Below are 27,901 nucleotides of genomic sequence, written 5' to 3' on the forward strand. Positions count from 1 at the left end.
TTACCTTGAGCCACGCCACTGCACGCTGTCTCGCGCTGATTGGACACTGTTAGTCATGACCTCATATTGGAGTATAACTTATACGTAAACGCATATCCATGATGATATATAAAGCAAAACGGCCGTCCGATCGTGGGTTTCGGTGGTTTTTGTTTTTTTGTTTAAGGTTCAATATAGCAACTCGTACGAAAAAAAAAAAACAATGGCAACCCGCCGCGACTCCAACCAAGGCCACGGCCAGCATGTTCTACTGACTGGCGCAAACGGCTTCGTTGCCTCTTATATCCTATTAAAACTGATCGAGGTACATCCCCTCAATAAAGAATACCCGTGAATAAGCAAAACTCCGCAGACTGACTCTCTGGACAGCGTGGGTTCACCGTGACTGCCACAGTACGATCGCAGGACAAAGTCGACGACATCCTCAGGACACATCCGGAATGGAAGGGCAAAGCCAACTTTGCGATCGTCGCCGACTTCACCTCGCAGCAACCCTTTGACGAAATCTTCGAAAGTGCAAAAGTCCCCTTCACGTTCATCATCCACGCGGCATCGCCCTTGAAGTTCGATGTCCAGGATATCGAGAAGGAAATGATCGAGCCTGCCACTAAGGGGTGCGCAGTATACACAAAAACAAGAAAAATTCTTTAAAACATATCCACTAACACGACGTGCAGAACATCAGAAATGCTCAAAAGCGCCCTACGACACCAAGGCACACACCTAAAACGCTTCGTCCTCCTCGGCAGCGCCGTCTCAGTCCTGAACTCGTTCGAGGACATGTCCCGCGAGGGCCGCCCCTACACCGAGAAAGACTGGAACCCCGTAACAGCCAAACACGCGATCGACCGCCAGGACACGGTGCTGGGGTACAATGCCTCCAAGACGCAGGCAGAGCACGCGGCGTGGGATTTCATGGAGCAGAATAAACCGGCGTTTGATCTTGCGGTGATTAACCCGGATATTACGATCGGTCCCATGATTCATCCCATCGATGGGCCCGAGTCGATTAACCAGACGAATCGGTTTGCGATTGCCAGTTTTATTGATGGCACGCATGAGACGATTGAGGATGTGCGGTTTCCGTTTTATCATTTTGTATGTCTTTCTTTCCTCTTTGTCTATCGTTTTGCAGGTTTAAATGACCGAAGAGTGGCCACCGACTGACAAGAACAGGTCGACGTCCGCGACGTCGCACAAGGCGCTGTTGACGCCCTAACCAATCCCGCAGCAGGAGGGCAGCGGATTCTACTCGTCTCCGGACTAATCACGCCGCAACTGGTCGTGAATACGATCCGAAAGCATTTCCCCACGCTAAGGGACCGGGTTCCCAAAGGGCTCGTCGGGCGGATATTGCCGGAAGGGGTCCAGCCAACAGACTGGAGTAAGAATACTAGTCTGAATATCCTTTCCAAGGGGACACCGGACGAACAGGGTCGGTGGAGGCATATTGAGCTAGAGCAGAGTATCAAGGATACGGTACAATCAATGATTGATCTGGGTCTTGTGTGATGGGTTTCCTTTCCTATTTACTCTGTCAGGTAGCGCCTCGGAGCCAGGGAATGCGAGATTCAGAACAAAGGTTAAATGATTTATGACGCTAAATTTATTATTATCTATTCTTAAGGACAATATTCATATACCTTTAAACAGGTTAGTTAGGGGCAATCTCCATCTTGGGGAAAAGTCGACTTACATGCTCATCCCTACCAATGCCATGATAATACCCAACACGCTCTCGCGCGGGATGACGTGGTTGCTCGACGCCCAGCCCAGCCCTACAATAATGCAGGTTTTGAGCTGTCCAATGACTGCGCCGCTGACGGCCCCAGCGGCGTCGACGATGTAAAACTGGGACAAATTCACCATGCAGGCGAGTAGGCCGCTCTATATACGGGTTAGTGATGTTCAAAACCGCAGGACAGAATATCATACCAGCAACACCATGCTCCACATTGATGTCTGGACAGACGACACAGCAGGACTTGCCTCCGCCCACGGAATAGCGCACAGGAGCAAGCACGCGCTGATAGGTGCCTGGTTCAGAAGCAACTGCATGCTGCTCAGTTCATACCGTTTATGGTAATACCCGATCCAGACGGTATAGATTGAACTGGCGCAGACGGCTGTCAGCGCAAAAATTACACCGTGCGCTGTGGTGGTGCTTCCATTCTCCGCTGCAGGAAGTGAATCATAGTATGTGACGACACCGACGCCAGAGCACAGCAGAACCAATGGCAGAAGCGCTGCGCGAGGAATTTTGACTCGGAAAAGCACGTAATTAAGCAGCGCCACCACTGGTGTTAAGAGGAGGCGCGCTAGCTGGTGGAACATGACCGAGGAGTGCGCGAGCGACAGGTTTTGTAGTACGACTTGGATGGCCATGGCGGCTGCAATGGGGGTCATTTGTATGAGACTGATGGGTTTAGGGACAAAGGCGCCGAAGAAACGAAAGGAAGCGATCCATAATGTCGCGCCCGTGATAAAAAAATGATAACAAGCGAGGGAAACTTGGCGGTTGCTGAACGAGACATCGGACATGATGGATTTATTTGTGAATACCTTAAGACGGTTAGCGCGACCAATGAATTCGGCGGGAGATCAGCTCTACGGAGTAGGAACTGCGGAAATAGGGGTGCGCACAATGCCAACTGTCGAGGCAACATTCAAGGCAGTCCATATTAAAAAGCGCGCATTGCGATTTAATGGCACCTCCTCATTATCCTCCACCGGCTTCTTCAAGTCGGCGTCGTACTCGTCCACGGACGAGATGGACGATACCGAGAGATCCTTCTCGGCGGTAAGAATGGTCTCTTCATAGCGGTGGTCTGAGTTCTGGGGTGAATAAATCATAACGAAGAGAAGACTCAATGAGAATCCAAGACAAGGACTGAGAGCATGACTGAAGGCCGAGAGCAGCCGCGCATGGTTATTTTAAAAGAGAAACAGGGGGACGCTCGAGACAAAGGCTTATGAGCCATGGGCCAGTCAGCCGATGGAGCGACTAGAGTGACATAGCCCCAGCACTGGGACCCCCCCATCCAGCAGCAAGCGCAAGGCTGCGCTGTCCAAGCTCACCGAATGAGCACCAAATGCAGCCGTAAGCGAAGTGCTGGTATTGGTTCATGTCACCTCAGCTGCGCTGACATATCACATCTGGAGCCCGATCCGAGGATCGAGCGATCATCACAGGCTAGGCGGGGGGAAGATTATCTGGGAATGCTAAGGTAGGAGGGAGCCCAGATTGGTGTTCTCGCTCTGTGCGGAGTCTGGCCGAGTCACGGGCGCTGCTGTTCCTGGCCGCTCTTTCCGGGGGATCGGACTCTTAGTCTTCACTGTTGCACCACCGCACTGGTCGCACTCGACGGCTCGCCTGGACTCGACCCACAGGAACCGGTTCATTCGCTGTGTGTTACATTAATCTGGAGGTCGTAGTATTTGCAAAGTCTCTTCCGAATTACCCAAGCAAATATACTTATTATGTGGCTGATATGTATGCTATTAACTACTGAATGCAGAACTCCCCAGTCCCGGTGGCTGGCTACCCCACCAAATACCCCCTCGGATACTGCAACTCCCGTGGCTTGATCTCCCCCTTGGACCATGGGATAAACGAGGTGTTCCACTGCGAATACACCGTCTCCTCGCCCGAAAGCAGCCGCTGCAGGTTCATCCGCGTGCTATACACCATATTCCACGACTCCGCCTCTCGCCACTCGTCCGTTGTGTAGTTCTGGATATCCGACGATCGTGAGTTAGGCCCAGCCGGCTTAAAGGTGCCAATGACGTTGGGGTACACTCCGAAACAGCGGATCTGCTGCCGACCGTTTTTACCACCACAGAGATCGCCCAGAGAATTGTCCACCTCCGCACTCCGTTCGAGCGAAAGAGCCGCAAGGATCTTTCGTGCCCCTTCATAGGTCACTGCATATCCATACAAACAGCAACCATGGCCTGCCCGAAAGACAAACCGCGTTGAGTCGATAGAAACCTCTGGGTGCTGCTTTTTCCAGTCGTCAGTTGGCCCAATTGGCCCCTCCCATGGACCCCTTCGGGAGACATCGACAGTAGTGGGATCGTCGGGAATCGCATATAGTTCCGTTTCGTTCTTCCCTTGCAACGTGGCACACCCTCCAATCCAAAGAAGATCCCAGTTGGTGCCGTACGGCTCTTTTCTTGGTGCTTTATGATTGTCGGAAAGCTCGCGAACCCCTCGAGCGATCTCACGCAGTTGAGGCCTGATGGACACGTCCCAATCGGCATCGTCCTCCATTATGAGAGCTGTCGCGTATCTATTTTCAACCACACTTTTTATCTGTTAGCATGTTTCCATGTCAATTTACGGGTGAGTAGAACCTACCTGCGCAGTGCATTCATGTGTGCGCGCCAACATAAGACGACAGTGTAGGGTATGTCCGGTTGATTCATTCCCTAACAGTATTAGTATATAACTCCATGGACATGAGGGAATACATACCTGTGGAAGGGCTTTCTGTGATACGTCGCCCGGTCGAACGCCCTCTAGCCATTCGACCTTCATCCCCGATACCGAGGCTGTCAAGGAGAGCGAATCATGCTTATCAGTGCGTTCCTTGAGTCCAATGGCATAAATGTGCTGAAACTGCAGGACATCAGTATATAATTTTTAGTATTCGGTTTTCAAAACGTACCCCTAATGTCTCGTTTTTTATTCGCTCGAACATCGCATTTTCTAGGCGAGATCTGCCGGCGTGGATCAACTTTCTGGTCGAGTGGTAGCCATCCTGCTTGTTGAAGAGAAAGGCAAGGGCCACGCAAGTACAGAATACCGCTACCGCCAACTTGATTGGCTTGAAGCGAGTCATCGTGAACATGGATGCGAAGAGGATCGAAAGATGCCCCATCTCACGCAGATGGGGAGTTGTCATCTCCTGGCTCTGCGGAGGAGATATTTGGTTATGATCATTCTGAATGGAATTGTACCCTCACAGTCGCCTACCAAATGCGTTGTGCTTCAAGCATTCCGAGTTAACTGCCGGCAGCGAAAGCAGCTCCAGGAACCTCAAAACAGCCTCAGACACCGTCCAGGAACAAACCCACAATTTCCATTTTTAGCATTCCAGAACCTATCCTGAATTGTCATTGGACAAAGCTTGGGATGCCACGCCTGCCGAATTTGGAATGGCCCAAGCTTCCTTCCGTTTCCGGCATCTGAATCGAAACTTGATCAGACTCAACTCTGAGACACTCTGGAGCCTGTAGAGCCGGATATATTCGCACTGGGTCCTGTGATTAAGGCACCTGCGCCTTCCTGTCTATCCTACCGTCGCACTTTGCTCATGGTACCTTCTACATATGACGTCAGGATCTGCAGGCCCAGACAATGTGAACTTTTGTCATCAAATCGAAGACTGTCCTGGTCCTTTCTTAGGCAGCCTGTGGGCCAGTGTCTTCAACCGCGTATCTCACTGGCTCTCAACTTACTATGGAACGAGGAGCAGCGACAGCTGGCAACTTGGAGAGGGGTATGTCCCGCCCTCTCGTGGCCAACCCCACGTTACCCCTCCATCCTGGCCCGACCTTTCCTGGCTTTTACTCAATCCTAATCTGTACCTGAGCCACAATTCAAGCTACATTGAGTCGAAATGGGCTCGTTATCGGCACCCGTCAAACCCCCCAGCGACATCCACCGCGCCTGGTGGAAGGAAAGCTCCGTCTACCAGATATGGCCTGCATCCTTCAAGGACTCCAACGATGATGGCGTCGGCGATATCCCCGGCATCATCTCGAAGCTCGACTATATTCGTGACCTCGGCATCGATATTGTCTGGCTATGCCCGTCCTACAAGTCACCCCAGGTAGATATGGGGTACGACATTGCGGACTACTACAGCATCGCAGACGAATATGGTACGGTCGCAGATGTTGAGAAGTTGATCAAAGGCTGTCACGACAGGGGGATGAAACTCCTGATGGACTTGGTAGTGAACCATACTAGTGACCAGAATGAATGGTTCAAGAAGTCGCGCAGCTCGAAAGATAGCGAGTTTCGCGATTGGTATGTTTGGAGGCCACCCCGTTTCGACGAGAATGGGAACCGGCAGCCCCCGAACAACTGGGTGTCTCATTTTCAAGGTACCTCCTCTCAGTAATCTTTCTAAATCCAGAGGGCTAATTTGACCCAGGGAGTGCCTGGGAGTTTGATGAGCCAACAGGAGAATACTATCTACATTTATACGCCACCGAACAGCCTGATTTGAACTGGGAGAACCCCGCCGTAAGAAAAGCAGTTCATGATATTGTGCGCTTCTGGCTCGATAAAGGAGCAGATGGTTTCCGTATGGATGTCATCAACTTCATCAGCAAGGACCAGGCGTTCCCTGACGCGCCAAACCAGGATAAAGATGCCGTGTGGCAGTGGGGTGACAAGTACTACGCGAATGGCCCTCGTCTTCATGAATATCTGCAGGGGGTTGGAAAGATCCTTAAGGAGTATGACACATTCAGTGTTGGCGAGATGCCTTTCGTTAAGGACACCAACGAAGTGCTAAAAGCCGTGCGCTACGACCGAGATGAAATCAACATGATCTTCAACTTTGAACACGTCGATATTGACCATGCTCCATACGGCAACAAGTTCAAGCCCGGGAGCTGGAAACTTACTGATCTTAAGGAGTTCTTTGAGCGCTGGCAGGTTTTCATGTACAACAACGGCGGCTGGAACGCTCTGTACTGGGAAAACCACGACCAGCCTCGATCGATTGACCGCTATGTCAACCCACCTCAGGCTCTCCGACAGACGGCCGGGAAGATGTTGGCTACGGTTCTGGCTTTGCATTCGGGCTCTCCGTTCGTCTACCAGGGCCAGGAGATAGGAATGGGCAATGTCCCAGTAGAGTGGGGAATGGAGGAGTATAAAGATATCGATTGTTTGAACCACTGGAAGGGGTAGGTACATCCAATCTATACGTTAAGACGATACTAACTAGATTGCAGACTCCTGGAAACCAAGAAATTCGATACCGAAGCACAAACGATTGCTAGACAAGAATACCAGAAGAAATCTCGCGACAATGGCCGCACACCCGTGCAGTGGTCTGCAGCCCCCAACGGCGGATTCACTGGAGCAAATGTGAAGCCTTGGATGTCCGTCAACCCAGAGTATAGCCAGGTCAACGCAGAGGATCAAGTGAAGGACCCCGAGTCCCTGTACCACTACTGGAACTCGGTCTTGACGCTCCGAAAGAAGTACCTTGATATCTTCGTATACGGAAACTATGAACTTGTCGACCGCGATAGCCAAGAGATTTACGCCTACACTCGGGCATACGACACCTCCAAGGCTTTGGTGTTGGCGAACTGGACAGACCACGATCTGTCGTGGAATTCTGCAGCACAAAAGATAGATAAGGTTAAGGAAGTATTGCTGGATAGTTATGAGTCTGCGAGCGCAGCTCAGGGAAGGTTCTCCGGTGCTCAATGGACACTCCGGCCGTACGAGGCAGTTGTGATTCTGCTAGAATAGATAGTCCTAGATCTAGATAGTCTGACTGTACCCAAACAATAAACCGTCACTAACCTCTTCCGCATTGCAAGTCCACCGTTATTCAACTTAGTAGAATGGCCGTTCAGGGAAAGGCTTTCTATCAGTCGCAGCCTGAGGCAGCAACATCTCCAACCTCATCGAAGGATCCCCCTCACCAACTTCAGAAAGCATTCCCAACCAATACCAACTTATTCACCATGTCTTCAACATCGCAACCCAAAGATACGACGGAGACTGAATCACTTCCTCCACACCTCGACCCCCAAACCTACCCACGAACCCTCACAACAGCCCACGGCCCCAATCAATCGCCCATCCACCTCGAACTCACCTACACCCCGCTCTCCCCCACCACGGCCCTAAGCACAATCTCCTCGCCCTCAAACGGCGCAAATGTCCTCTTTCTCGGCACAACGCGGGACACATTCGAAGACCGCCCCGTCGCGCAGCTCTCATACACAAGCTACCCAGCGCTCGCGCTGAAATCGCTGAACCGGATCGCGACGGACGCGGTGGGCGAGTTCGGCCTTGGCGCTGTTTATATTGCACATCGGCTGGGCGTTGTTCCTGTGGGTGAGGCGAGTATTATTGTTGCGGTTGGGGCGGGGCACCGTGGGGAGACGTGGAGGGGGGCTGAGAAGGTCCTTGAGGTTGTGAAGGAGCGGGTGGAGATTTGGAAGAGGGAGGAGTTTGTGGATGGGGGGATGGAGTGGAGGGAGAATAGGGAGAGAGATTCTAGTGGGAGGAAGAAGGGGGAAGCTACATAGTCTCATAGGGAATCTGGGTGGTTTGTTGATTGGAGAGTTATATAGTACATGGCTTAGGTGGCATAGTACATTGGGAGGATCTATAAATACAACGATTATAGTATCGAGGCCGACAACGGTCGGTCTAGTCCTTCTTCAAAGGCCTTCCTTCTCTTTTCCAGTCGTTGATATGTTGCATGATCGTCTTTGTCGCGGACTCGGGCGTGTCCTGCCGTCCGATACATTCGACAAAGTCGCCTTCAGGGTCTACAATCAATTAGCACCACGCATCGCAAAGCCAAATGGCCACTAGGATAAGAACCAGGATGACTCACCCATGAGATAGAAGTAGATACTGTGATCAACCAAATAGTCCTCGCCCGGCTTCACATCGCGCGGCGTGCTGAAGTAAACCCGGTAGGCCTTGCATACCTGTTTTACCTGGTCGTATGTCCCCGTCAACCCAACAATATCCTTATGGAACTCTTGCAGATAAGTCTGCAGCACCTCGGGTGTGTCCCGCACGGGATCACACGTAATAAAGACCGGCACAAAAACATTCTCTCCACCGTTGGCCTCCTTCACCTTATCAATAATCTCAGCCATCTTATCCAGCTCGTCGGGGCAAATGTCGGGACAATGCGTGAAGCCAAAATACACCTGCCATATTAAACCCAGTTAGCCCAAATCTCAACTCTCACCCTTTAGCTCTGTCGGCTACGCCAAAAAAAAAAAAAAAAATGGAAGACATACAAAAGAATACCTTCCCTTCAGCGCCTCTTCAGTGAAAATCTCTCCCTTCAAATCCCTCAACACAAACGGGCCCCCAACCTTCGGCCTCCCAACACCCTTGCTCATCTCCGCAATCCGTTTCCGCTCAAGCCTCTCCTTCTCAACTCGGAAGTAAACGATCATCCCGGCGCCGGTAAGGACGAATAGCAGTGCCGCCTTCCAGGAGAACGGGCCCGTGGAGTTGCGCGCACGCAGCTGGCCCATTGTGCGGGCTTTGGCGCGGGATGTTGTCGTTGAGAAGGCGTGCGATTGGGGTTGTGCGCGGAATGCCGGTGTTGATGTTGATGTTGGTGTTGTGATGAGTCGGGGAACATTTTTTGGGTGGGTGCGGGTTTGCGAGGAAATGAGGGACGACGGACGAGAGTTGCGCGCAAGGGTCCTTGTTAAGGACCGGATTGGAAGGGACATTTTGGCGGCTCGAGGTTATGAAATTGGTGTCGCTCAGGTTTGTAAGTTGGAGAGTGCAGCTTTCTCAGTTGCGGATTTGAGCCGGAGATCTCCAGATGCGCTTGATTGGGTTAGTTTGCCGCCTGAGGCAGAAATATCACATGACTACTATTTGGCTTTCGGCCATTTTGGTACGGAACTGAGCATCTACGGATACTTTGCGGAGAATAATTGAGAGGACTTTTAATTTGAGACATATATCCACGGTCGTATCATCACTAGAATTACAAGATTACTCCCGCTTCCTGCTCCCTAGTCTATCTGCGATATCATCAGCGAGTCAACTGACTTTGAAAGGAAACGCGGCTGGAGTATGCAACGCGAGAGAAATGAAAAGAGAAAAGAAACGAAAATAGGTATGCCCGTAGTTAAATATCGGCATCGCATGTTGACTAACCACATAGCGCAGATTTGAGACCAAAAAGAAAAAGAAAAAAGGAAATGAAATGGTTTGTCCGAAACTCTTTATGTACGTTGCTCAGTGTACACTTCTGCTCGCCTGGCTGGCACGGCTTGCCCGGCTAGGGGTTGTTCGGGGTTCCTCCTCTTCGAGGACATCACTGAGGCGCGTCGGATGGCGATGACGAGGTGTGACAGAATCCCATCCAGACCCGACGCCCCATCCGGCTCCGCTGTAATCGACCGACTGGTCATAGCCAGCGTACGTAGAACCAGACGACGGCGGCATGGTGCTCGTCACATATCCGCCCTCGCTATCTCCGAACGACCCTTGCTCGTACTCCTCACTCTCATCCGACATTGGCCGAGGATAAACCATTTGGCGACCTTGCGGGGTCTGTTGGTAGCCATAGTCATCGCCAGGCTCGCTGCTACCTATGCTGGGCTCACGTCCCGCCGTAGTGCGGGGAGGGTATGTGCCCTCTGGCTCGTAGTAATGGCCAGCATAATGTCCCTGGCTCTGAGGAGCAGCGGAAGGAGGTGCCGGGGCTTGGACATAACTTTGCTCAGACTCGTGGACAGGTCTTTGGGCTTCCACGAATGGGTCGGTTCCCATGGGTGATAGCGGTGTTTCTCCATACAACTGGTCTGAGGTGCCCTTTTCCTCGCCTCCAGTGTAAGCGCCCTCTCGGGTTGGTGGGCGGCCTGAATCCCGTCGAGGAAGTCCTGCGATCATGGGCACTACTTGTACTCCGCCGACCAGGGTGGGCTCTCCGTTGCGTAGGGAGTTCGTGCGGTCCCGCTCTTCTTGTTCGCGACGTCCCAGTTCTTCCCAGGCGCGGCGAGCCTCCTCTTTTGAAATTTGGAGTTCGCGGCGCATCTCTTTGAGCAAGTCTTCGGCACGGGCTTTGTCACTTTCGGCCTTTTGAACCGAAGCAGCCTGCTCAGTCCGGGCCTGGCGCTCTGTGCGAATTTGTCTCTCAAGCTCGCCCTGCAGTTCTTTGGATTTTTCTTGTTCTGCACGCGTATCGAAGAACCATCGCTGAAACTTTCTCTCAGAGGATGCGCGCAGGCGCTGCAGCTCCACAACAGCATGGAAGAGGTTGGCACCAGCTGCACTTAAGTCGGTCACTTGACGGGCGATCTGTTGACTGAGGGGATCGCGTTCAAGCGCGTCATTATTTTGCTCCAGCTTTCGAATCCAGTAGCTGGTCAAACCCTCCCAGTGAGATGAAAGTGTTTCCCACCGTTCAAACGCATGAGGAAAGCCAACACGCCGGGGCTGTTGTTGTGACTGTTGAGGTTGGGGCTGAGTCGCTCCTGGCTGGCCTTCTGGCGGTGGACCCTGGGGCTGTTGGGGTCCGAGTTTGGGTTGCGAACCTTGCTGCGATCCAAAGGGAGCAGAGGTGACAGGCTGTCTAGGCTGGGTTGCACTGACAGGTATGTGCGCCTGAGCTTGGGGGTCGCGGGGACTCGTTGGAGATGAGGCTGCGACGTTGGTTGCAGTACGAGGCTCTGTCGCGGTTGGAGCTCTTGGTGCAGCTCTTCGCTGCGTGGGTCTTTCGCCAGCAACGCCAGCAGGGTAGGGCTGTCCAGACGCCTGGGCCCTGACTTGCTGTTCCTGCTGTAGCCGTCTGCGCTCAGCGTCCTCCTGCTCCCGATCTTTTGCGTCTTGTTCTGCTTTTCTGCGAGCTTCTCTGTCCCGACGCTGTCTCATGATATCAGTGGGTGTACGCACACCACTTGCAGGGTGTGTGCTGACGGGAATTGGACCTTGAGCCGCCCGAGAAGCGCCATTCTGACTCCGACCATTGCCTCCAAGCCCGGACACAGCAGGGCCACCTACTAGATCAGACATGGACGCATTCACTTCGTCCCAATCGAGGGTAAATGGAAATGGCCTTCGGATTGCCTCCTCTAGTGTCCAGAGGATTGCAGACGCTGTGGTATGAGAAACCTGGGTGGATCTGCGAGGCCAATACGATCCGGTCGCTGTCTGGGGATTATCGTCGAGTGCGGAATCGCTATCCTCACCCTCGTTTTCTGTTCTCGTTTCCGACGGCGCTGGGCGCGGTGCGGCTGGCTCGCGGGTATGTTGAGAAACAGGCCGTACAAAAACTGGGATCGTTTGCTCTATTTCAAACGGGCGTCCCGACGCATCTACCGAGCCTGGTCGTCGAGAAGAATAGCGCGACGTTCTCCGAAGGGTACGGGGATAGTTGTCGAACGCGCTCGAGGGGCGATTAGACGGGTAATTAGTTGGATTAGGAGCAGCCTGCTGCTGGCGTTGCTGCGATTGGGTCGTAAACGTAGAAGGGTCGTGAACGTCGTAGGTCTCGTCAAGCGTACGGTGGGCTTGGTGATACACCGCTTGGGTAGGCTGTGGTTGAATTGGAGGTAGATGGGGCGACAATGTGAGGATTGAGTCTCGGAAAATAACGCGGCTTAATGCAGCTCAAGGACAACCTCCGAATTGAAAGCTGCCGGTATCTGTCCTGCTGGGCCGGTTCTGGGGAGCAGCAATAATAGCTAGTTGATGAAGCTGACAGCGCCCGGAATGTGGATATGAATGTAGCAAAAGTAGGGAAATTGAGGAAAGCGACCCTCAGTGTCCTCGAAAGGGAGGACAGCTCAGAGCGCACCGAGGGAGAACGGGAATTGTGCAGTGGCTGGTCGAATGAGCGTCTCCGTTGCGGAATTACGATGGCTGGGGACACAAGCAGCTGCACGACGGGCTCCTGCTCCTAGACCACAACGAGCACTCGGGAAGGCCCGCGGTGGTCATAGAGCTGAGCTGACCGAGCTCAATGGCTGCTAGAGGGTAGAAGACAGCCGCGAGAAGGCCGTGATCGTGAGAGCGACGGTGTTGGTGAGTTGGCGAGAAGTTGGAGATGAGAGCGAGAAGGAGAGCCAGCCGAAGGCGAGAGAATTGGTAACGCGTTCGTCACGTAATATTGGGCCGCGCCGATATCACACAAAATATGCCCAATTATTGAAATAATGGCGGTTACGGGCGCGTATTGGAACAGACTCTTCCTTCAGGTATCGGGTCTGCAGAAGGAATTCCTTCGAATGGATGTGCACTCAATTGACCAATTTCGCATGACAGGTCAGTTTGCTTGGTCATCTCGTTCAGAAATTTTCCGCTTTATATAACCAGAGATTGTGGATTGGGCGTTGACTGAGACCCAGCAAGGACCGGACTGCCTTACCTCTCCAGGCCAGTCGCCGAACGCACGGAACAACTGAGCATCAGGCGATGATGATGTCTGATTTTTACACACAAGTTACAGAAAAGAGATTCCAGGCTCTCTACAAACAAGTTACTCGGGGTGTGGTCAATGCCCTCGTCGAAGGCACCTGGGGGCCAGGTCATCGATCTTCCAGCCTGATGAGCTGGCAATCCACGCAGCCAGTCACGTTATGGGACGCCTGTTTGCATCGCAGCATTATAATTCTACCCAAGTATCCTAGGTTCTGCTGCTCTCATCCTTGTTATTCAGATCAGAACTCACAGCCAGCTTTTCCCCTCTCAAGGTGATGGACCATGGACTCCACACATATAGAGCGCTCTCGATAGCACGAACCTAGGATGATTTGAATTGAATAATCTCCGCTGAACGAGGATCTCAATGAGATTCACGCCTTTGTTTACATCTTCTAATTAACTTACTGTCTCGTTGAAACGCCACAATCAAGGGAGCCGTGGGTCGTATACCAACCTCGTCGCCTCTGGGTCAACAATCGAACGGAGACCAAGACAGGAGCCGGAGTCGCGGCAATCACCCGGCGGAAACCATCGCCATCCAGCAAATCACCAGGAGTGATCGTCCGTAAGGGAGTTCGTCTCTCAGGACGCTCCGCCGCTCATTCGGCCTTAAACATTTCGGACAGTACCTTGCAGCCATGTCTCATATCCAGCGCTCTGGATCCGTCCGCGATTAGTCTCGTCCGCCCAGAGCTCGGATACTCCCTTCCCGTGTCTATTTTCTCATCAGCCTCAGCGCGCCTCGAAAGTCAATCCGTTGACTTGTCCTTTTAGGAATACGCGGTTTCTCCCTATCGTCGATGATCGACCTCGTGAGAACGAAAGTCGAAACCCTGATCGAGAGTACGGAGCACATTCGGCCATTGGGGTAAACTCTCGGCATCGCCGGGCTAGCTGAGCCTATTTCCTCATCCATTCACTCACCGAAGCCACGACCAGGCTTGATCGCAGATGGCTGCATATTCAGGAATGTGGTGCTAGGACTCCTGAAGAGTTTGATGAGCTCTTCCGCATCCGCGGACGCAGCCCTCGCAGCATCCCGAAGCCGTGGGGCCAGCGGATGTCTGAGGTGCAGCCCGAGGTGGAGCGAGCCGCCTTTATGTTCTTCTTTCGATGGATTTGGAACGCGATGCATGCGCATACATATGCGCAAGAGGCGTGAAGAATGTTCTGCCTGAACCTTCTGTTCCGACTTCCCGGTACTGCGAGTGCCTGCAGAATTGCGTAGATGGGCATAGTAGTTGATCTCAATAACGGATCTGCAACTGTATGTCTGCAGCATGAACATTAGGTATCTTTACTATCGAGTAATAATTATGCAGTGTCCCGCTTAATCGCCCAGTATTTGAAATGTTATTCTAGTTATAATTGTAGTGGGGAGCCAGGTCCCGGGATCCGACTGATGCCAGTGATATTGGACATATCTCCTCGCCCAGACGCCAATCAACAGAACTGAAATCAAGCGGGGGAGTCTCAAACAAATATGGATTACTCTTGAACCATTTGAATAACCACCAAAATGTATTTTTAAACTCATCGGGGTCGTTCAAGTATCCGGTCCGGGGGGAATATATATTGTTTGTCGTCGGGTAAAGATTGAGAAAGCCCCTTTCTCCGTACTTATTATTCACATTATAAACTATTTAATTATTCCTCACTCTGATATCCACTGTAAGCTATACTTTCTCTAATATTAAAATGGTAGCTATACGACGGCTCGACGTTAAGCCAACGGTCAATTATACCAGCAGCTGTATACTTCTCACGGACGAATGGTGACTTTAAGGCTGAGATGGAGCCAGATAATTACGAACTTAATAATACTGAGCATTCATTCTAGGAGACGTCTCCCTAGGCTTGGGACACTGGACGAGTTACTGATTCCCTGTACATAATAATACAGCATATCCTTCTCAAATGCGACGTGTTCATCGTTTATGCCGTGGTTTGTGCAACACATAGCTAGATATGATCTGTGCACATCTCGATGCTCAAAGCTAGGATTGACATTGATTGCTGACTGGGACATGTCTTCCTGCAGAGATCTCCTGCGACTGGTGGCCAATCGGTGTTATATACCGGGAAATCTCTGTCGCAGGGTAGTACAATCACTAGCATGTTCCTCGCTTACTGTACCAGGGTCCCTGGCTCCGTACGGATATGTTGTACACATTCCGGAGCATCGGGCCCTTGAATGTCGAACACTGAGGCCATGCGTACGATGATGATGATGGGATACACTTGGTACTGGAAGATCCAAGCCAAATTGAGGCAACTAAATCAACATCCGAGGCTCTCGACGGCCAGCACTAACTCCAAAAAGAAGTACGTACTTTGCTGAACTAACTTTCCATGTTTTATGCGTCTATTTCTAAGATGATCAGCATGCATAAGAGTAAAACTTATGGGCCGTGCATGCTGCTAACCGCCGTCCCTCACACCAGTCACAGACAGCTGCAGGATGAAGAATGCGGGCAATGCACCTCTGCTTCCCCGGGCGACCCGGTGGGATCTGGGCTCGAAATGCACACGTTGGCCACCGGATGTATTGCGGCGAGCCTGCGATGGTTTGGTAGCATCATACGCAGTGCTGTTTGCTCGAGCGCAGAATCAGACGGACCCATGACTCGCTGCGTAGGACCAATTGAGTTTCTGCAGGAGCTCGGTCCGTCAAAGGCGCTGGATCCTTGAGTAGACGTTCCTGAAAGAGGAAAACAAGGGAATCCTTGTTCAGAGCTGACTCCCAGATGGCAGAAACCCAGAGCCAAGCTGGTGGGATGAACTTCCTGGCCTCAGGCTGACAGACTGCATAGTCACAGTGCTTTTGTACACCCTCAAACAGTTCCTGATGTCCATGTGCTACTCTATTGGCGGGATTTGTCTATACACAGTTGATCCATCAGGCGTCAGGCAGTGTTGAAACGTCCCGGATGAGAGGACGAAGCTTTGCGATAGGTCCGATTTCAGATTGAAGCAGACAATAAGAGGGCGAATCAGTTGAAACGAATGATGATTCCGAGTGCAGAGTGGTTCTTCCTGATTTTCTGGCCTGATGGGTCTGTATCACAGCAACCGGAATGGGCTTGAGAATGCGGGTCTCTCTGCTTCTCTGGGCTCTTTCTCGCGTCCAAGACACGCCTCTTGAGACGCTGTCTTGGAGGTGGACAAGCTTCAATGGATTGTCGAGAGTGTCCGGACAATGCGATTGCGTCGAGGCCGAGCGTTGTGATGGCTCACATCTGCCCGCGCGTCAAGTACTTCCGTCTTTCACACCCCCCGCCTACAACTTCCTGGTTCGCAGTCGCGCAACGGCACAGCATTGGGGATCGATCTTGCAGTTCTTCTGCAGACTACTATTAGGACGGTCGTACTTATTCGTCGATAGTATCTTGCCACTGCAGATACGCCGGCCACCCCAGTCATCACCACGCTGACACGAGTAATGATGCAGCGCCCTCGGCTCTCGTCGAACTGGCCCAGCTGAAGTATTCCGATCCAAGGAAGCGACTGGAATACTTGCCAGAGACGGCCAGAAATTGCCAAAAGCAGCCAGAAATCCAGCAATCAGGAAAGGTCGCGGATCGGGTTCCGACTCCTTGCAGCAGTCTCGATCGCCTTGCAGCAGCCTCGACCACGGCCATCCCTGGGGAAGGAGATCATGTAAGGCCCTGCTGCGTCCTGCTGTCTGTGCTCGAGCTTTGTTTACACGATGCTGCATTGGCATGCGTCGGCGGCTCTCTCTGGCTAGCCACCGCGACATTTGGATCTCGTCTATAAACACATCCCCAGTCACCCCGCCTGCTCCTGTCCATTCCTCATCCCCTTTTGATCCTGTGTCCCTCGTCTCGTCCCTCGTTCGTCGTCCCTCTCATCTACCGGGACCTCTCTCTGATGCCCGCCTGCCTGTTCCACTACCGCCTCCTCCAGTCCAGTTGTCGGAATCATAGCTCATGGCTAACGGATACTCTCGTCTGCCCGGCGAACTGAACGCTATACCCAAGAGCCGGAACAGATCACAGACCACCGTCGGTCTGCCTCCAACCCCATCGCCGCAGAAGAAACGCGCCTCCTCTTACTATCCTCCTCGCAGCTCGGACTTCCAAGACGAGAACAACCCTGACCCATTCTACCTCGAACACTCCCTGTCCAACACTACCGGCAGCTGGGGATCTTGCCAACAGGGCCTCCGCAATGCGAGAGCCGGTGAAGATATCCAACAGTACTTTATGTTATCCGTTGTGAAAGCTGGTACAGACCTCCCTGTTCCACCCGCAGCCCCTCGTACCATCAGGTCTGAGGCCAACATCGACCGCTCTACACTGTCTGCTGTCGAGCTCGAGCACCAGCTCGGCCTTCAGCAAATTGGGACCCAGCCGTGGGGAGATCCAAACATAGAGCCCACCCCGGACCTAACACCCAGTAGTTCATTCTCTTCTAACTACTCTGCGCATATCTATCCAGAGCCGGTCGTTAAAGCTACCGAGCAACTCTCCTTTCTATCCAAACAGGCACGGGATCGTGCTGTTCACAGCACGCATCCTTACGCTTTTACACCCTTGAACCGGTCTCAAGTAACCCTAGCTACCGAGCCATCTTCTCCAGAACGCGATACCAAGTCTCAACGCTCGTTACCAAACGCGTCTTCGGAAACCGTTATCATGCCTCCAAGGAGCCATGAAGCTTCGTCCCTCCGTGGGAAGCCCCTTCCATCCTTGCCAGCCGCTCCACGCCCCAGTACTGCACATCCATCCAAGAAGCAGCCACCTAGTCGACTGGCAATCGAGCCTTCTATGATATCCCCTCCCAGTCTTATTAATCCAGTCACCCTGGAACCTCACCGGACGCATTTCGATCAAGCCTTATTCATTCCCGCCAATGAATGCCCTAGCCCAGTGCCTAGTCCGGGACCACCATCACCCTCGGTAGATCGTCCACCAACAGTGCCCTCAACAAGAGAAAGGCCTTCAACTTCCACGTCTGAAATGTACCCTGAGCAGTCTGTCTGGGAATCTGACTCCGACAACGAGGACGGAGACCCCAGGTCCTTGTCTCGGAAGCCGATGGATACCTTGAAGAAAGTTCGTAGCCGGGTGCAGTTACGGGTTGCGAAGTCGAACCCTAAGCTGCAAAACAACCCAGCTCAAGTGAATAATGCGGCCTTGGAAAAGTCTTCAACCATACCAGACCACCTTCCACATGAACGTTGTCCAAGTTCTATGAAGACTGCTGTCCAAACTCGGAGTGGACGAGATATCCTGCGGCCAACAGCCCACCAAACTCTCCGCCTCGTTGCCCCATCGACTACCTCTCTGGTGAATCCTAGATCCCGACGCAACAGCGCCAAATCACAGACCTACGGTATCGACCGTTCAACGGCAGCAGCAGCAATACAAGCGAAATCCCGTCGGCGCCAGCGGTCGACCAGCCCAGAAACTTCCATGCCTGCAGAACGCGAGAAGATGTGCACCTTCTGCCGTGAAGAGCGGTCAGACAAAACCATCCATCAAAGCCTAACTCTATCTCGCCCGCCGCTATATAAGCGCCTCTGGGAATCCTTAAGAGTCCTCGGCTGCCACGGCGATATCACGCCTCCCCGGCCTCGCAAGGGGTTGTAATCATTTTGTCATTTTCTGCCAAAAGTCTGGACCGGCGTTGGGATGATTTATACGGTCTATAACTGGTTTCGCCTCACGGCACGGTGCATTCGCTGAAACGATATCAAACGACTATGTCTCTCTTTTATATTTTGAACTTATGTCTTATGACCCATTTTCGGAGTTGACAATGGGATCAAGATGACTTATGACTCCGGCGCTGGATGTCTCATTTATGCTCATTGAGATCCATAATTCGCCACAAGATTCAATGCGGCATGCAACACTCACTCATGCTACGAAGCTTTTGTCTTTCCTTTTTTATTTTACATCTGGTTCTGTCTGTTATACTGTCTCTCACTCAATATCTTCCGGTGCTATGATTTCTAGCTACTCTCACAGGAGCTCAGTTCCTCTCTGATATATTTCCTTTTCTGTTATATCTACCTGAACTACTCTATATACTATTTCCTTACCCATTGTGTCCGATAGGACCAAAATCAACACCAAATACTTCGATACTACCAAACTTCAAATATGTAAACACACCCAACCTCCCTAATAATAGTATACACAGTCATCCTCAAGTCCAGAACCCCTCGAGAATGCTGGGGAATGGAATTCCACACTGCTACTACCACCCACCTTAATCCTTCCTGGAGCATCTCAGGCATACCGTATACGTACTCGTACCTTTTCAGAGGTAACCTAACCTGACTTGACCATGTCGCAAGTCGAAAGGTTTGAGAGAGGGGCTGAACGTTCAGACAGCACTCCTGTCTCGCGTCTTGACCACCGCGTCTGCTTCCGCGGGGTTGTTTTGTTTTGTTTTGTTTTATCCTCTTGCCCCTTTGAGCGGATCCTATCCCTTGGTTCTTGATCTACGGCGGGTGTTGATCCGTAGTTCCGTATCACCGACTCAGGTCTTGGTAGGGATGGCCCTACGGGTATCGTACTGTACCAAGTACCAAGTACTACGAGTACGTACTTAGTATGTAGGGATCAAGGTAGGACGAGACCGTACGGTTATTCTCCGAGACGATGAGAAACGCCCTGGTTTACATATTGAGTTATTGCTGTGGCTACGGCCCCCTTGGATACATGGGGTTTATCTTGCTTTGTGAAGGAGTTCGTTTCTTTGATTGATGTCATGAGACACATTGAACCTTGGATACGAGCTTACTGTATACCATAAACCTCTCTCGGATTCTCCAGGGAGACGAAGACGGCATGGCCCAGCAATAAAAATATGGTTATGATTATTCACAATGGACGATGCAGAATCGCCCTAGTTCAAAGTCCCAGGACCCTTCGCTCGCGTGTCTTTTCTCATTCTGCCCCTCCATGCAGACTTCAACCTCCCTGGCGGTAATTTCCTTGTCCATCCTTGCTGGCCTCCCGGCCGCGGATGCTCGGCCGCTTCCAGAGATCGCGAGCAGCAAGGGCCAGCAGTAGCATTGAGAAATGAGAATACATGATACGCGACGCGACGCGGTTAATACATATGGAGGTTTTCCTTCAAAGCTCGGTGGCTACTGGCCTTGCAGTTGATGCCTGGATTTGGGTACTGCAATCCTCGCGATCAGATCCCCGGCCTGGGTTCCCCGTCCCGCGATGCAGGAGGCGAGGCGGCTGCTGCAGGGTTGCGTTGCCGCGCGTGAAGAATGCGCATGCACAGAATTTTTTTTTCTGGGTTCCATGCCATAGGAAGAACGCTGGGCCGCCGGTTCGGGGCCGAAGCCTGGCCGGAACTTCGGACTCCAAGGGCAGGGAGCAGAGAGTGCTGGGTACCTGAGGTCCAGGATAGGTAGACCGGTAGGTAAGCAAAGAGGCAAACCAGACGCTTGCATACGTTCGTCTGTGGGTTGTTTCAGCTCTGCCCAGCAGCAGTCTCCCTTCGATCCGCGCCAGCCTTCGCATCGTCGCTCTTCACTTCCAAGACATCCATTACATTCTCCTCCCATGCGGCGACAGGGACTTTCTTCTCCCAATCTGCGAGAGCGACGTCACCCTTCTTAAGAAGTGTAGTTTCTGGTTTCTCCTCTTTCCCTTCAAACTCTTTGCCATCCAGCCCAGCGAAAACAGCCTGCACATCTAGCCCCTTCTCAGCCTTTCGATAGAGGTTGAGTAACTTGTCGCGTTGCGCGCGCCTCGATTCGTCTGCTTCTTTGGAATTTGTTGTTGTCTCTGATTTCTGTCCGGGCTTCTTAACCCCAGTGGCGGGGCTGCTGTCATACCCTTTCAGGACACCCTCGATGATCCCCAATAAGGTACCAGCGCGCATGCCTAGTTGTGCACCGACGGGGAATCCGGCGTCGAATCCATACTGAACATGGTCGGATTTAGAGGCAGAGATGCCATCGCGGTAGCCTGCGGTAACGTGCTGGCGGCGGAGGGAAGGGAGTTCGGAGGGTTCGATCGTTGAGTGTGCGGGCGCTTGCGGGGGATGCTGTTCAGGCTGGGGAGGAGACGAGCCGAAGATGTCGTCGAGAGAGGAGTCAGCGGCGGACATCTTGCCTGTTGTTGCGGATTCTTGAGGTGATTGCGATTGCGCTGGCGCAGACTGGCAGGAGGAGGTGAAATTTGGGTGGGAATAAAATTCGGGGATCCGTGGATCAAAATCGATCGGCCTGGATCCACATTTACGGTGGACTACTCTGTAGGTAGCCCAGTAGCAGCTGCTAAACACCGAGAGTATAAGACCAAAATTGAAGATTGTCTACGATTGTCACATCTCGGATAAAATCATCATTATTAGGCCCGGCGTACTTTGTTGAGGCACTTTGGCGCCGGTCGATCAGTCCCGGAGAACTTCTCATTTGCAACACCCCTTCGTTGCTATCCGCCACATATTGATATTTATTGCGCTCGTATTCCTGTCGGACATATATCGCGGCTCACTTTTACACCAAACCCGCTCCACGCCTCATGGTTTGCAGCAAGCATCAATGTGAACTTTAGCTCAAGGTGGGCCTTTGCTGTGTTCGACACTCCTATTCTCGGGTGGAACGATCTTATAATCGGCATCATCACTAATCGGCAGACCAATCGTCGTGATTCCTTCCTTGCAAGTCCACCTTCAATGCCTTTCCTGATTCCCGGCCGTGAACATAAGGGTATGGTTGTTGAGGTCTGGCATGCATTGGCCCACGATTATGAGGCTGTTGTCGGGGAAGGAGATCTGGTGAGTCACAAGACGATACTAAAGTTGGCGTCTAGGCTACATGGGGCATTTGCGAGGCACTGTCTTCCGGATTGCAGTCTTATAAATGTCCGGATTACTGGCCTCATCATGGTGGCTCATTCTTCAATTACAATATCAGGAAGATCATCTCTATCAATCGGCCTATCATAGCCCAACTTCGCAATCTCTCCAAACTGCAGAATACCTCCAGTTAACCAATTCTTTCCTTCTGCACCATCATTCATTGAGAAGCACATAGAAACATATCACAGAGAAGGTTGTTATAGTCACAGGTGCCACTTCAGGCGTTGGTTTCGAAGCCGCCACCGTTCTATACTCGAAAATTCAACTGTCTACATAACCGCGTGCTCTGCTGACAAGGCCAGCAGCGCCATTGCATCAATTCAACATGCTACAGATTGCCCTCGAAGTTGCGGAAGACCCGCTTGATTTGGCCGATTTGGATACTATCAAGCAACGTTCCAACAACGCCTTGGAGCAGGAAGACCGGTTAAATATTTATTGTGATTCACAATGCCGGTGTCATGCAACCGCCGGCAGAGAGCAAGTCCAAACTGGTATTATGGTTGTGGATGAAGCTAACCAAGACACTCGGTACTTGAAATGCGAGCCAACTGTCTCGGTCCATTTCTATTCAATGATCTCCTTGTCTTTATTGCAAATGAGACCACGAAGCGTGTAGGAAGTGACGGGATTCTGAGCTTGGTGAGCTTCTTTCCATCTTCCCTAGCTGACAGAGAATAGTAAGAAGCTAATGGGAACGGTGTTCACCCAGGTATCATGTGGACCGAGCTCCAAAGACACCGACCTGCGATTTTTGGTGCTATGATGGTTCGTCCTTAGGGCTCTCCTTTTCTGTCTGGTATGCTAATATCGTAAAAAGCGTGCCATGTTCAAGCCTCCACGGTGCGGCGCATACACGGAACCTTTTGCCGCTCTCTCGCCCCAGGTAACGGCGTAGAACAATTGATCTTATGTTATTCCATGGGGTCGCTTTGGCACAATTCCTGACCACATTGAGAAAGGCAAGCGGCCAAAGCACGCTGGTGGAACGGTTCTGGCCGAGAGGTTCTGGGCGTGGTGTCATGGTGGACAAGAACTTTTGAAAAATTTCCAGCAATATCGACCGGGTAAGGCTATCAAATACTTGTACCATAAATATTCCATGTCTAACCGTCTGCGATAGATTGAATTTGATGCAACGGTGCAGAATCTAAACGGGATGGGAGATAGGACGGGCATGCCCCCGACCTAATTATTTGCACTATGAAGCTCGCCCAAAAAATCCCCGAGAAAGTCCTGTATAAATTGCCGGACACTGTCCGAGAACTAGCCTCTCGAGTCTCTACCGTTGCTGAGGATCCACACAGCCTACTTTGTATGTGGGCATCAGGATTCGGAGACTCGGCTTGCGGGACCGAGGTTGAATCATGAATCATGAATCTGTACCCTCTCCAGGTGGGGTTTTCAGCTTCTCAGCCTTCCAAGGCCCCAAGGCCTCCAGGGCCTCCAAGGCTTCCAAGGCTTCCAATGCCCAGCGTGATCTGTCATTATTCGGGGATTGTTGCAGCGGGCGGCCTTAACTGAATTCCGTTCCGGGAAGGAGCTGAATGTCCCGCCATTTCCACGGCCCACCCTCCTAGTCCGTGCAAAGATGGGGATATGTACTTACAAGCCGTGTCGTAGACTTCAGGGCTAAATACCTCACTAGTCTCGAATTGCGAAAGATTAGCTCGAGACGTTACGGTACGCGGGATTGATAAGCTGAGGCCTAAGCTCCTCGCCTAATCCTTTGGTTGTTCCTCTCTCATATTTGCTGAACTAAGATTGTCCCTCGTCATCATGTCCTCTTCTCCCTCATACGACGTCGTCATCGTTGGTGCCGGTTACTCGGGCATTTATCTCCTTCACAGTCTACGCAAACTTGGATATAATTGCCGTGTCTATGAATCTGGCACAGACCTTGGTGGCGTCTGGCACTCGAATAGGTACCCCGGAGCGCGCGTGGACTCCGAAGGAGCTATCTACCAATACTCTATCCCAGAGGCGTGGCAGAATTGGTCGTTCGAAGAGAAGTTTCCCGCAGCGCAGGAAATTCGGGACTACTTTACCCATTTAGATAAGACTCTGGATATCAAGAAAGATGTCGAGTTTTCCACGACTGTGACTGGCGCGCAGTTTGATAAGGATAGGTCAAAGAAGTGGAGGGTTGAAACGCAAGATGGGCGGGTTACGACCTGTCGGTTTTTGTTGCTCTGCGTCGGGTTTGCTTCGCAGCGGTATGAACCTAACATCCCCGGACTGGAAAGCTTCAAGGGAGACGTATACCATTCGTCGTCTTGGCCAAAGGATGGCGTGGACGTTCGTGGGAAGAAGCTTGCTGTCATTGGGACCGGAGCATCAGGCGTGCAGATTATCCAGGATCTCGCAAAGAAAGCAGAGTCAATGGTTGTATTCCAGCGAACACCCAATATCGCACTTCCAATGCAGCAAAAGACATTCTCACAGGTGGACAAAGAAGACCTGAAGGCCCGCCATCCCACTCTTTTTGAAACCTGCAAACAGACCTTTGGCGGGTATTTAGACGATGCACGCCCAGAAAAGACCTTTGACATACCAATCGAGGAAAGGGAGGCCTACTACGAGTCCCTCATACAGAAAGGCGGGTTTTCTTTCCTCCTAGGAGCGTTCAGTGACTTTTTAACGGACGCCGAAGCCAACCGCGACGCATACAATTACTGGGCAAAGCGAACACGCGCAAGAATCACCGACCCCAGAAAGAGGGACTTACTCGCCCCCCTCGAACAACCACACCCAGTCGCCGCAAAAAGATGCTCCCTGGAACACGACTATTTCGAGCAATACAACAGACCAAACGTGGATCTCGTGAACCTCCGCGATCCAGGGCAAGCCATTGTCTCGATAACACCGGAGGGAGTCAAGACCGAAAACGGGACTGTTTACGCCGTCGACGCAATCGCCCTCGCTACGGGTTTCAACAGTTACACGGGAAGCTTAACTCAGATTCAAGGGCTCAAGAATACATCGGGCACCACACTCGCAGAGGAATGGAGCCAGGACACCGGCGTCAAAACGTACCTAGGTATGACGCGGAAGGGGTACCCGAATATGTTCCTCGCATATGCTGTCCATGGACCGACGGCGCTGAGTAACGGGCCGACTTCGATTGAGATGCAAGGACGGTGGATTGTGGATGCAATTCGGAAGATTGATGAGAGCGGCCTGAGTTATATTGAGCCGACGGCTGAGGCAGAGGATGCGTGGAAGGCGCAGATTAATGCCATCGCCGATATTACGCTGTTCCCAAAGGCGGATTCGTGGTATATGGGTGCGAATATACCGGGGAAGAAGAAGGAAATGTTGAATTGGCCTGGGGGTTTGCCCATGTATCAGGAGCTTACTTGGAAAGCGTTGGAGGGGTGGGAAGGGTTTGTTACTGTTTAGTTGAAAGACTTGGGGCAGATTTCGTTTGGAACTCAGATTTGACTTTTTTACAGGTCTTGGTTTTAATAATACAATAAGTATAGTTTGTGCTGATAATATGGCTCTACTCTAACCTCCGTACAATGCATATTTTTATGTAGATGTTGATTCACAATGTTAATTTCTGGAATTTCCAGACGTCAACCTCCAGGCCCGCAATGGTAGACCCTGCAACTTCAGAACAGCGGGTTTGATGAACATGATAAACGTGACGGTTCCAACCAGCACACAAAAGATGTTCGTCAAATAGTAGCCGTCTCGAGTTACATCGCATGTGCCTCCACCGGCAACACAGCGGTTCTTCTCAGGCTCAAGAGCGCATGAGAAAGGAGATGTGATTAAATCACCCTTCAGGGAGTCTGGCGCAGGGGTTTGACTTGGTGGAACGCAGGTGGCCTGGGTGAACATGTCGACAAGTTTGAGGACGAAGTAGCGGGGGAATGTACCGCCTAGGTTTGAAACCCTGCAGTAAGAGGTTAGTGAGTTTGCATTGAGGGGACTATGAAAGGAACGTACGTTGCTAGTAGCGTCATATAGGTACCCCCAATGGCGGGGTCGGAGACGCGAGCGTGGAAAGCGGATACGGCCACAAACATGACTGTGCTCATGAATGTCGAGGCGACATGCTCGACAATGACTGTGAATATGTACCAAGTTGGAACTTCAGCAGCTGCCGGGTAGATCATGACGGTAAACTGGGCTAAAACAGCTGCAGCGAGTCGTCCGACGAAGGCCCAGCACCAGAGCCGCATGGGAGTGTATTCCGTCGACCATTTACCAGCGTAGTAGCCTAGTCCTATTTCAAAGGGGAAATCGATAAGAACCACTAGAGCCATGTTGTCCTGACCGAAACCCTTATCTAGAAGCTTCAGGCTGGTAACCCCATCGTTGGCCTGGAAGCCAATTTTGGCAATCAAATGCACCAAGATAATGGCCTGGACGTTCTTGAGCTTCAGAACACTCCACATGCTGCGGTAAACAGCCGAGATACTGTCGCGCTCGGAAACATGGTCTTCTTTCTTCATAACGGCAAGACCGGTGGTCACGATGAGATACACCCACCCCCAAATTGTAAGGTAGGTACCAAGCGACAGAAGGCCACCTTCAGCTGGAGTTGATCGGAACCAACGGTTTGCGAAGTCTTTCGAGCTGAAGGCGAGGAAAACGGTGTACGACAGGAAATGACCCGCGGTCAAGCCGACAGTCTGGGCAGTGGAAGCGTAGGAAATGTTCGGCGTCGACATCAGAGTAATCGCCCACCCATCCACGGCAATGTCTTGGGTTGCACAAAAAAACACCAGTAGGAACCACCAGTATGTAAACTTCCATACACCAGCTCCGCCGTTCGCGCCGGCCTGTTTCATCATGTCTTCAATATGTTTTCCGAGGTAAATCATAGCCAGCCCAGCAATGACCTGGATAGGCGTGATCCAACTCTTCCGGCGGCCGAACCGGCGACTCCATACAGCGTCCACAATGGGACTCCAAAGTAACTTGAGCGAGTACGGATAGGACGCTAGCGAAAAGACACCGATCTGTCCGTAGGAGAGGTACGGCTTTAGCAAAAACGGGACCGATCCTGTGGCCAACCCCATGGGAACTCCCTGAAGGAAGTATAGAAGACATAGCACCAAAAAGTTTTTCTTGTCAGTTGGAGGAAGATCGCTGAAGCTTGTAGTTGTCATCTTAGGTGTCTGGGGCGTTATAGGCGGATCATGGTCAAGGGAGAAGCTGGTTCTGGACATGAAACGGTTTGCTTGCGCGGATGGGGAGGATTCGGCGGAAGTATCCCGCTTGCGCATTTCGATGTTGGAATTCATTTCGTCATGGGTGTGACCGTTCGAGCCGGTCGTGACTTTGAGCGTCGGCTTTGACCGACGTTTGGAAAGGTTATTGGTTTTGCGCTTCATCTGTGAGCTGAGTACACCTTGGGCGATGTGTCGCGGGGAGGGTTCGTGTGTCGGAGGTGCGTTTCGGAAGGATACGCGTCGGAATTGGAGTCGAGGATGCGAGATATGCGATCAATCTCCAGATTCTGGTAAATAGTTCAAGGCTTGTGGTTTTCTTTATCCCTGATTTTGCATACTAGTGTCTTCAGCTCGACCTCTCGGTGGTGAGTGGGAAGGCGGCGAGGAGAGAAGGCAGGTTGGGCATGGATGGAGGAGTGAGCGGAAGGAGAGATGAAGCGAAAGACTATGGATTGGATCGTCCTGGCCCCCAATAGCGCACGCGAGGGGGAGTAATGGAGATGAATGTGGCGGTTAATTGAATCTTGATAAATTGCAAGCTGGCCTCAGTGGAAATTCTCAGGGACTCCGCACTGAAGAGCCCGATGGACCCTTAGATCGGCAGCACTTCTTGTCTTCCACTTAGCACAGCCACGCCCAGTTCCAATGAACTTGTGAACTTGGCTTTTTGTCT

General features: G+C 51.8%; 11 protein-coding genes across 11 annotated transcripts; 5 read left to right on the forward strand and 6 right to left on the reverse strand.

Moving 5' to 3' along the window:
- Positions 1-202: 202 nt before the first annotated feature.
- Positions 203-1,512, forward strand: GRE2_1 (methylglyoxal reductase (NADPH-dependent) gre2; the record flags this gene model as incomplete). The annotated part of the gene is made up of 4 exons (XM_041702192.1): positions 203-304; positions 370-614; positions 678-1,098; positions 1,177-1,512. The coding sequence occupies 4 exons, from the start codon at positions 203-205 to the stop codon at positions 1,510-1,512; spliced, it is 1,104 nt and encodes a 367-aa protein (XP_041555002.1).
- A 100-nt stretch (positions 1,513-1,612) lies between these two features.
- On the reverse strand, positions 1,613-2,853 carry APUU_31034A (uncharacterized protein; the record flags this gene model as incomplete). Its single annotated transcript, XM_041702193.1, has 4 exons — positions 1,613-1,643; positions 1,697-1,887; positions 1,936-2,562; positions 2,644-2,853. 4 exons carry the CDS (start codon positions 2,851-2,853, stop codon positions 1,613-1,615), a joined length of 1,059 nt encoding a protein of 352 aa, XP_041555003.1.
- A 688-nt stretch (positions 2,854-3,541) lies between these two features.
- Positions 3,542-4,907, reverse strand: APUU_31035A (uncharacterized protein; the record flags this gene model as incomplete). The annotated part of the gene is made up of 4 exons (XM_041702194.1): positions 3,542-4,307; positions 4,361-4,431; positions 4,478-4,621; positions 4,671-4,907. The coding sequence occupies 4 exons, from the start codon at positions 4,905-4,907 to the stop codon at positions 3,542-3,544; spliced, it is 1,218 nt and encodes a 405-aa protein (XP_041555004.1).
- Positions 4,908-5,624: 717 nt separating this feature from the next.
- On the forward strand, positions 5,625-7,504 carry APUU_31036S (alpha-glucosidase; the record flags this gene model as incomplete). Its single annotated transcript, XM_041702195.1, has 3 exons — positions 5,625-6,114; positions 6,165-6,927; positions 6,976-7,504. 3 exons carry the CDS (start codon positions 5,625-5,627, stop codon positions 7,502-7,504), a joined length of 1,782 nt encoding a protein of 593 aa, XP_041555005.1.
- A 218-nt stretch (positions 7,505-7,722) lies between these two features.
- MOCS2 (molybdopterin synthase catalytic subunit) lies at positions 7,723-8,292 on the forward strand (the record flags this gene model as incomplete). Its single annotated transcript, XM_041702197.1, has 1 exon — positions 7,723-8,292. One exon carries the CDS (start codon positions 7,723-7,725, stop codon positions 8,290-8,292), a length of 570 nt encoding a protein of 189 aa, XP_041555006.1.
- A 124-nt stretch (positions 8,293-8,416) lies between these two features.
- Positions 8,417-9,471, reverse strand: SCO1 (SCO family protein; the record flags this gene model as incomplete). Its single annotated transcript, XM_041702198.1, has 3 exons — positions 8,417-8,538; positions 8,607-8,931; positions 9,025-9,471. 3 exons carry the CDS (start codon positions 9,469-9,471, stop codon positions 8,417-8,419), a joined length of 894 nt encoding a protein of 297 aa, XP_041555007.1.
- A 517-nt stretch (positions 9,472-9,988) lies between these two features.
- On the reverse strand, positions 9,989-11,767 carry APUU_31039A (uncharacterized protein; the record flags this gene model as incomplete). Its single annotated transcript, XM_041702199.1, has 1 exon — positions 9,989-11,767. One exon carries the CDS (start codon positions 11,765-11,767, stop codon positions 9,989-9,991), a length of 1,779 nt encoding a protein of 592 aa, XP_041555008.1.
- A 5,360-nt stretch (positions 11,768-17,127) lies between these two features.
- Positions 17,128-18,792, forward strand: APUU_31040S (uncharacterized protein; the record flags this gene model as incomplete). Its single annotated transcript, XM_041702200.1, has 2 exons — positions 17,128-17,425; positions 17,639-18,792. The coding sequence occupies 2 exons, from the start codon at positions 17,128-17,130 to the stop codon at positions 18,790-18,792; spliced, it is 1,452 nt and encodes a 483-aa protein (XP_041555009.1).
- A 1,849-nt stretch (positions 18,793-20,641) lies between these two features.
- On the reverse strand, positions 20,642-21,283 carry YAE1 (Yae1 family protein; the record flags this gene model as incomplete). The annotated part of the gene is made up of 1 exon (XM_041702201.1): positions 20,642-21,283. The coding sequence occupies one exon, from the start codon at positions 21,281-21,283 to the stop codon at positions 20,642-20,644; it is 642 nt and encodes a 213-aa protein (XP_041555010.1).
- Positions 21,284-23,818: 2,535 nt separating this feature from the next.
- Positions 23,819-25,441, forward strand: APUU_31042S (flavin-containing monooxygenase; the record flags this gene model as incomplete). The annotated part of the gene is made up of 1 exon (XM_041702202.1): positions 23,819-25,441. One exon carries the CDS (start codon positions 23,819-23,821, stop codon positions 25,439-25,441), a length of 1,623 nt encoding a protein of 540 aa, XP_041555011.1.
- Positions 25,442-25,597: 156 nt separating this feature from the next.
- APUU_31043A (SD08430p) lies at positions 25,598-27,390 on the reverse strand (the record flags this gene model as incomplete). Its single annotated transcript, XM_041702203.1, has 2 exons — positions 25,598-25,943; positions 25,997-27,390. 2 exons carry the CDS (start codon positions 27,388-27,390, stop codon positions 25,598-25,600), a joined length of 1,740 nt encoding a protein of 579 aa, XP_041555012.1.
- Positions 27,391-27,901: the final 511 nt, after the last annotated feature.

This window comes from Aspergillus puulaauensis, chromosome 3 (assembly GCF_016861865.1).
Source record: "Aspergillus puulaauensis MK2 DNA, chromosome 3, nearly complete sequence".
Lineage (NCBI taxonomy): Eukaryota > Fungi > Ascomycota > Eurotiomycetes > Eurotiales > Aspergillaceae > Aspergillus > Aspergillus puulaauensis.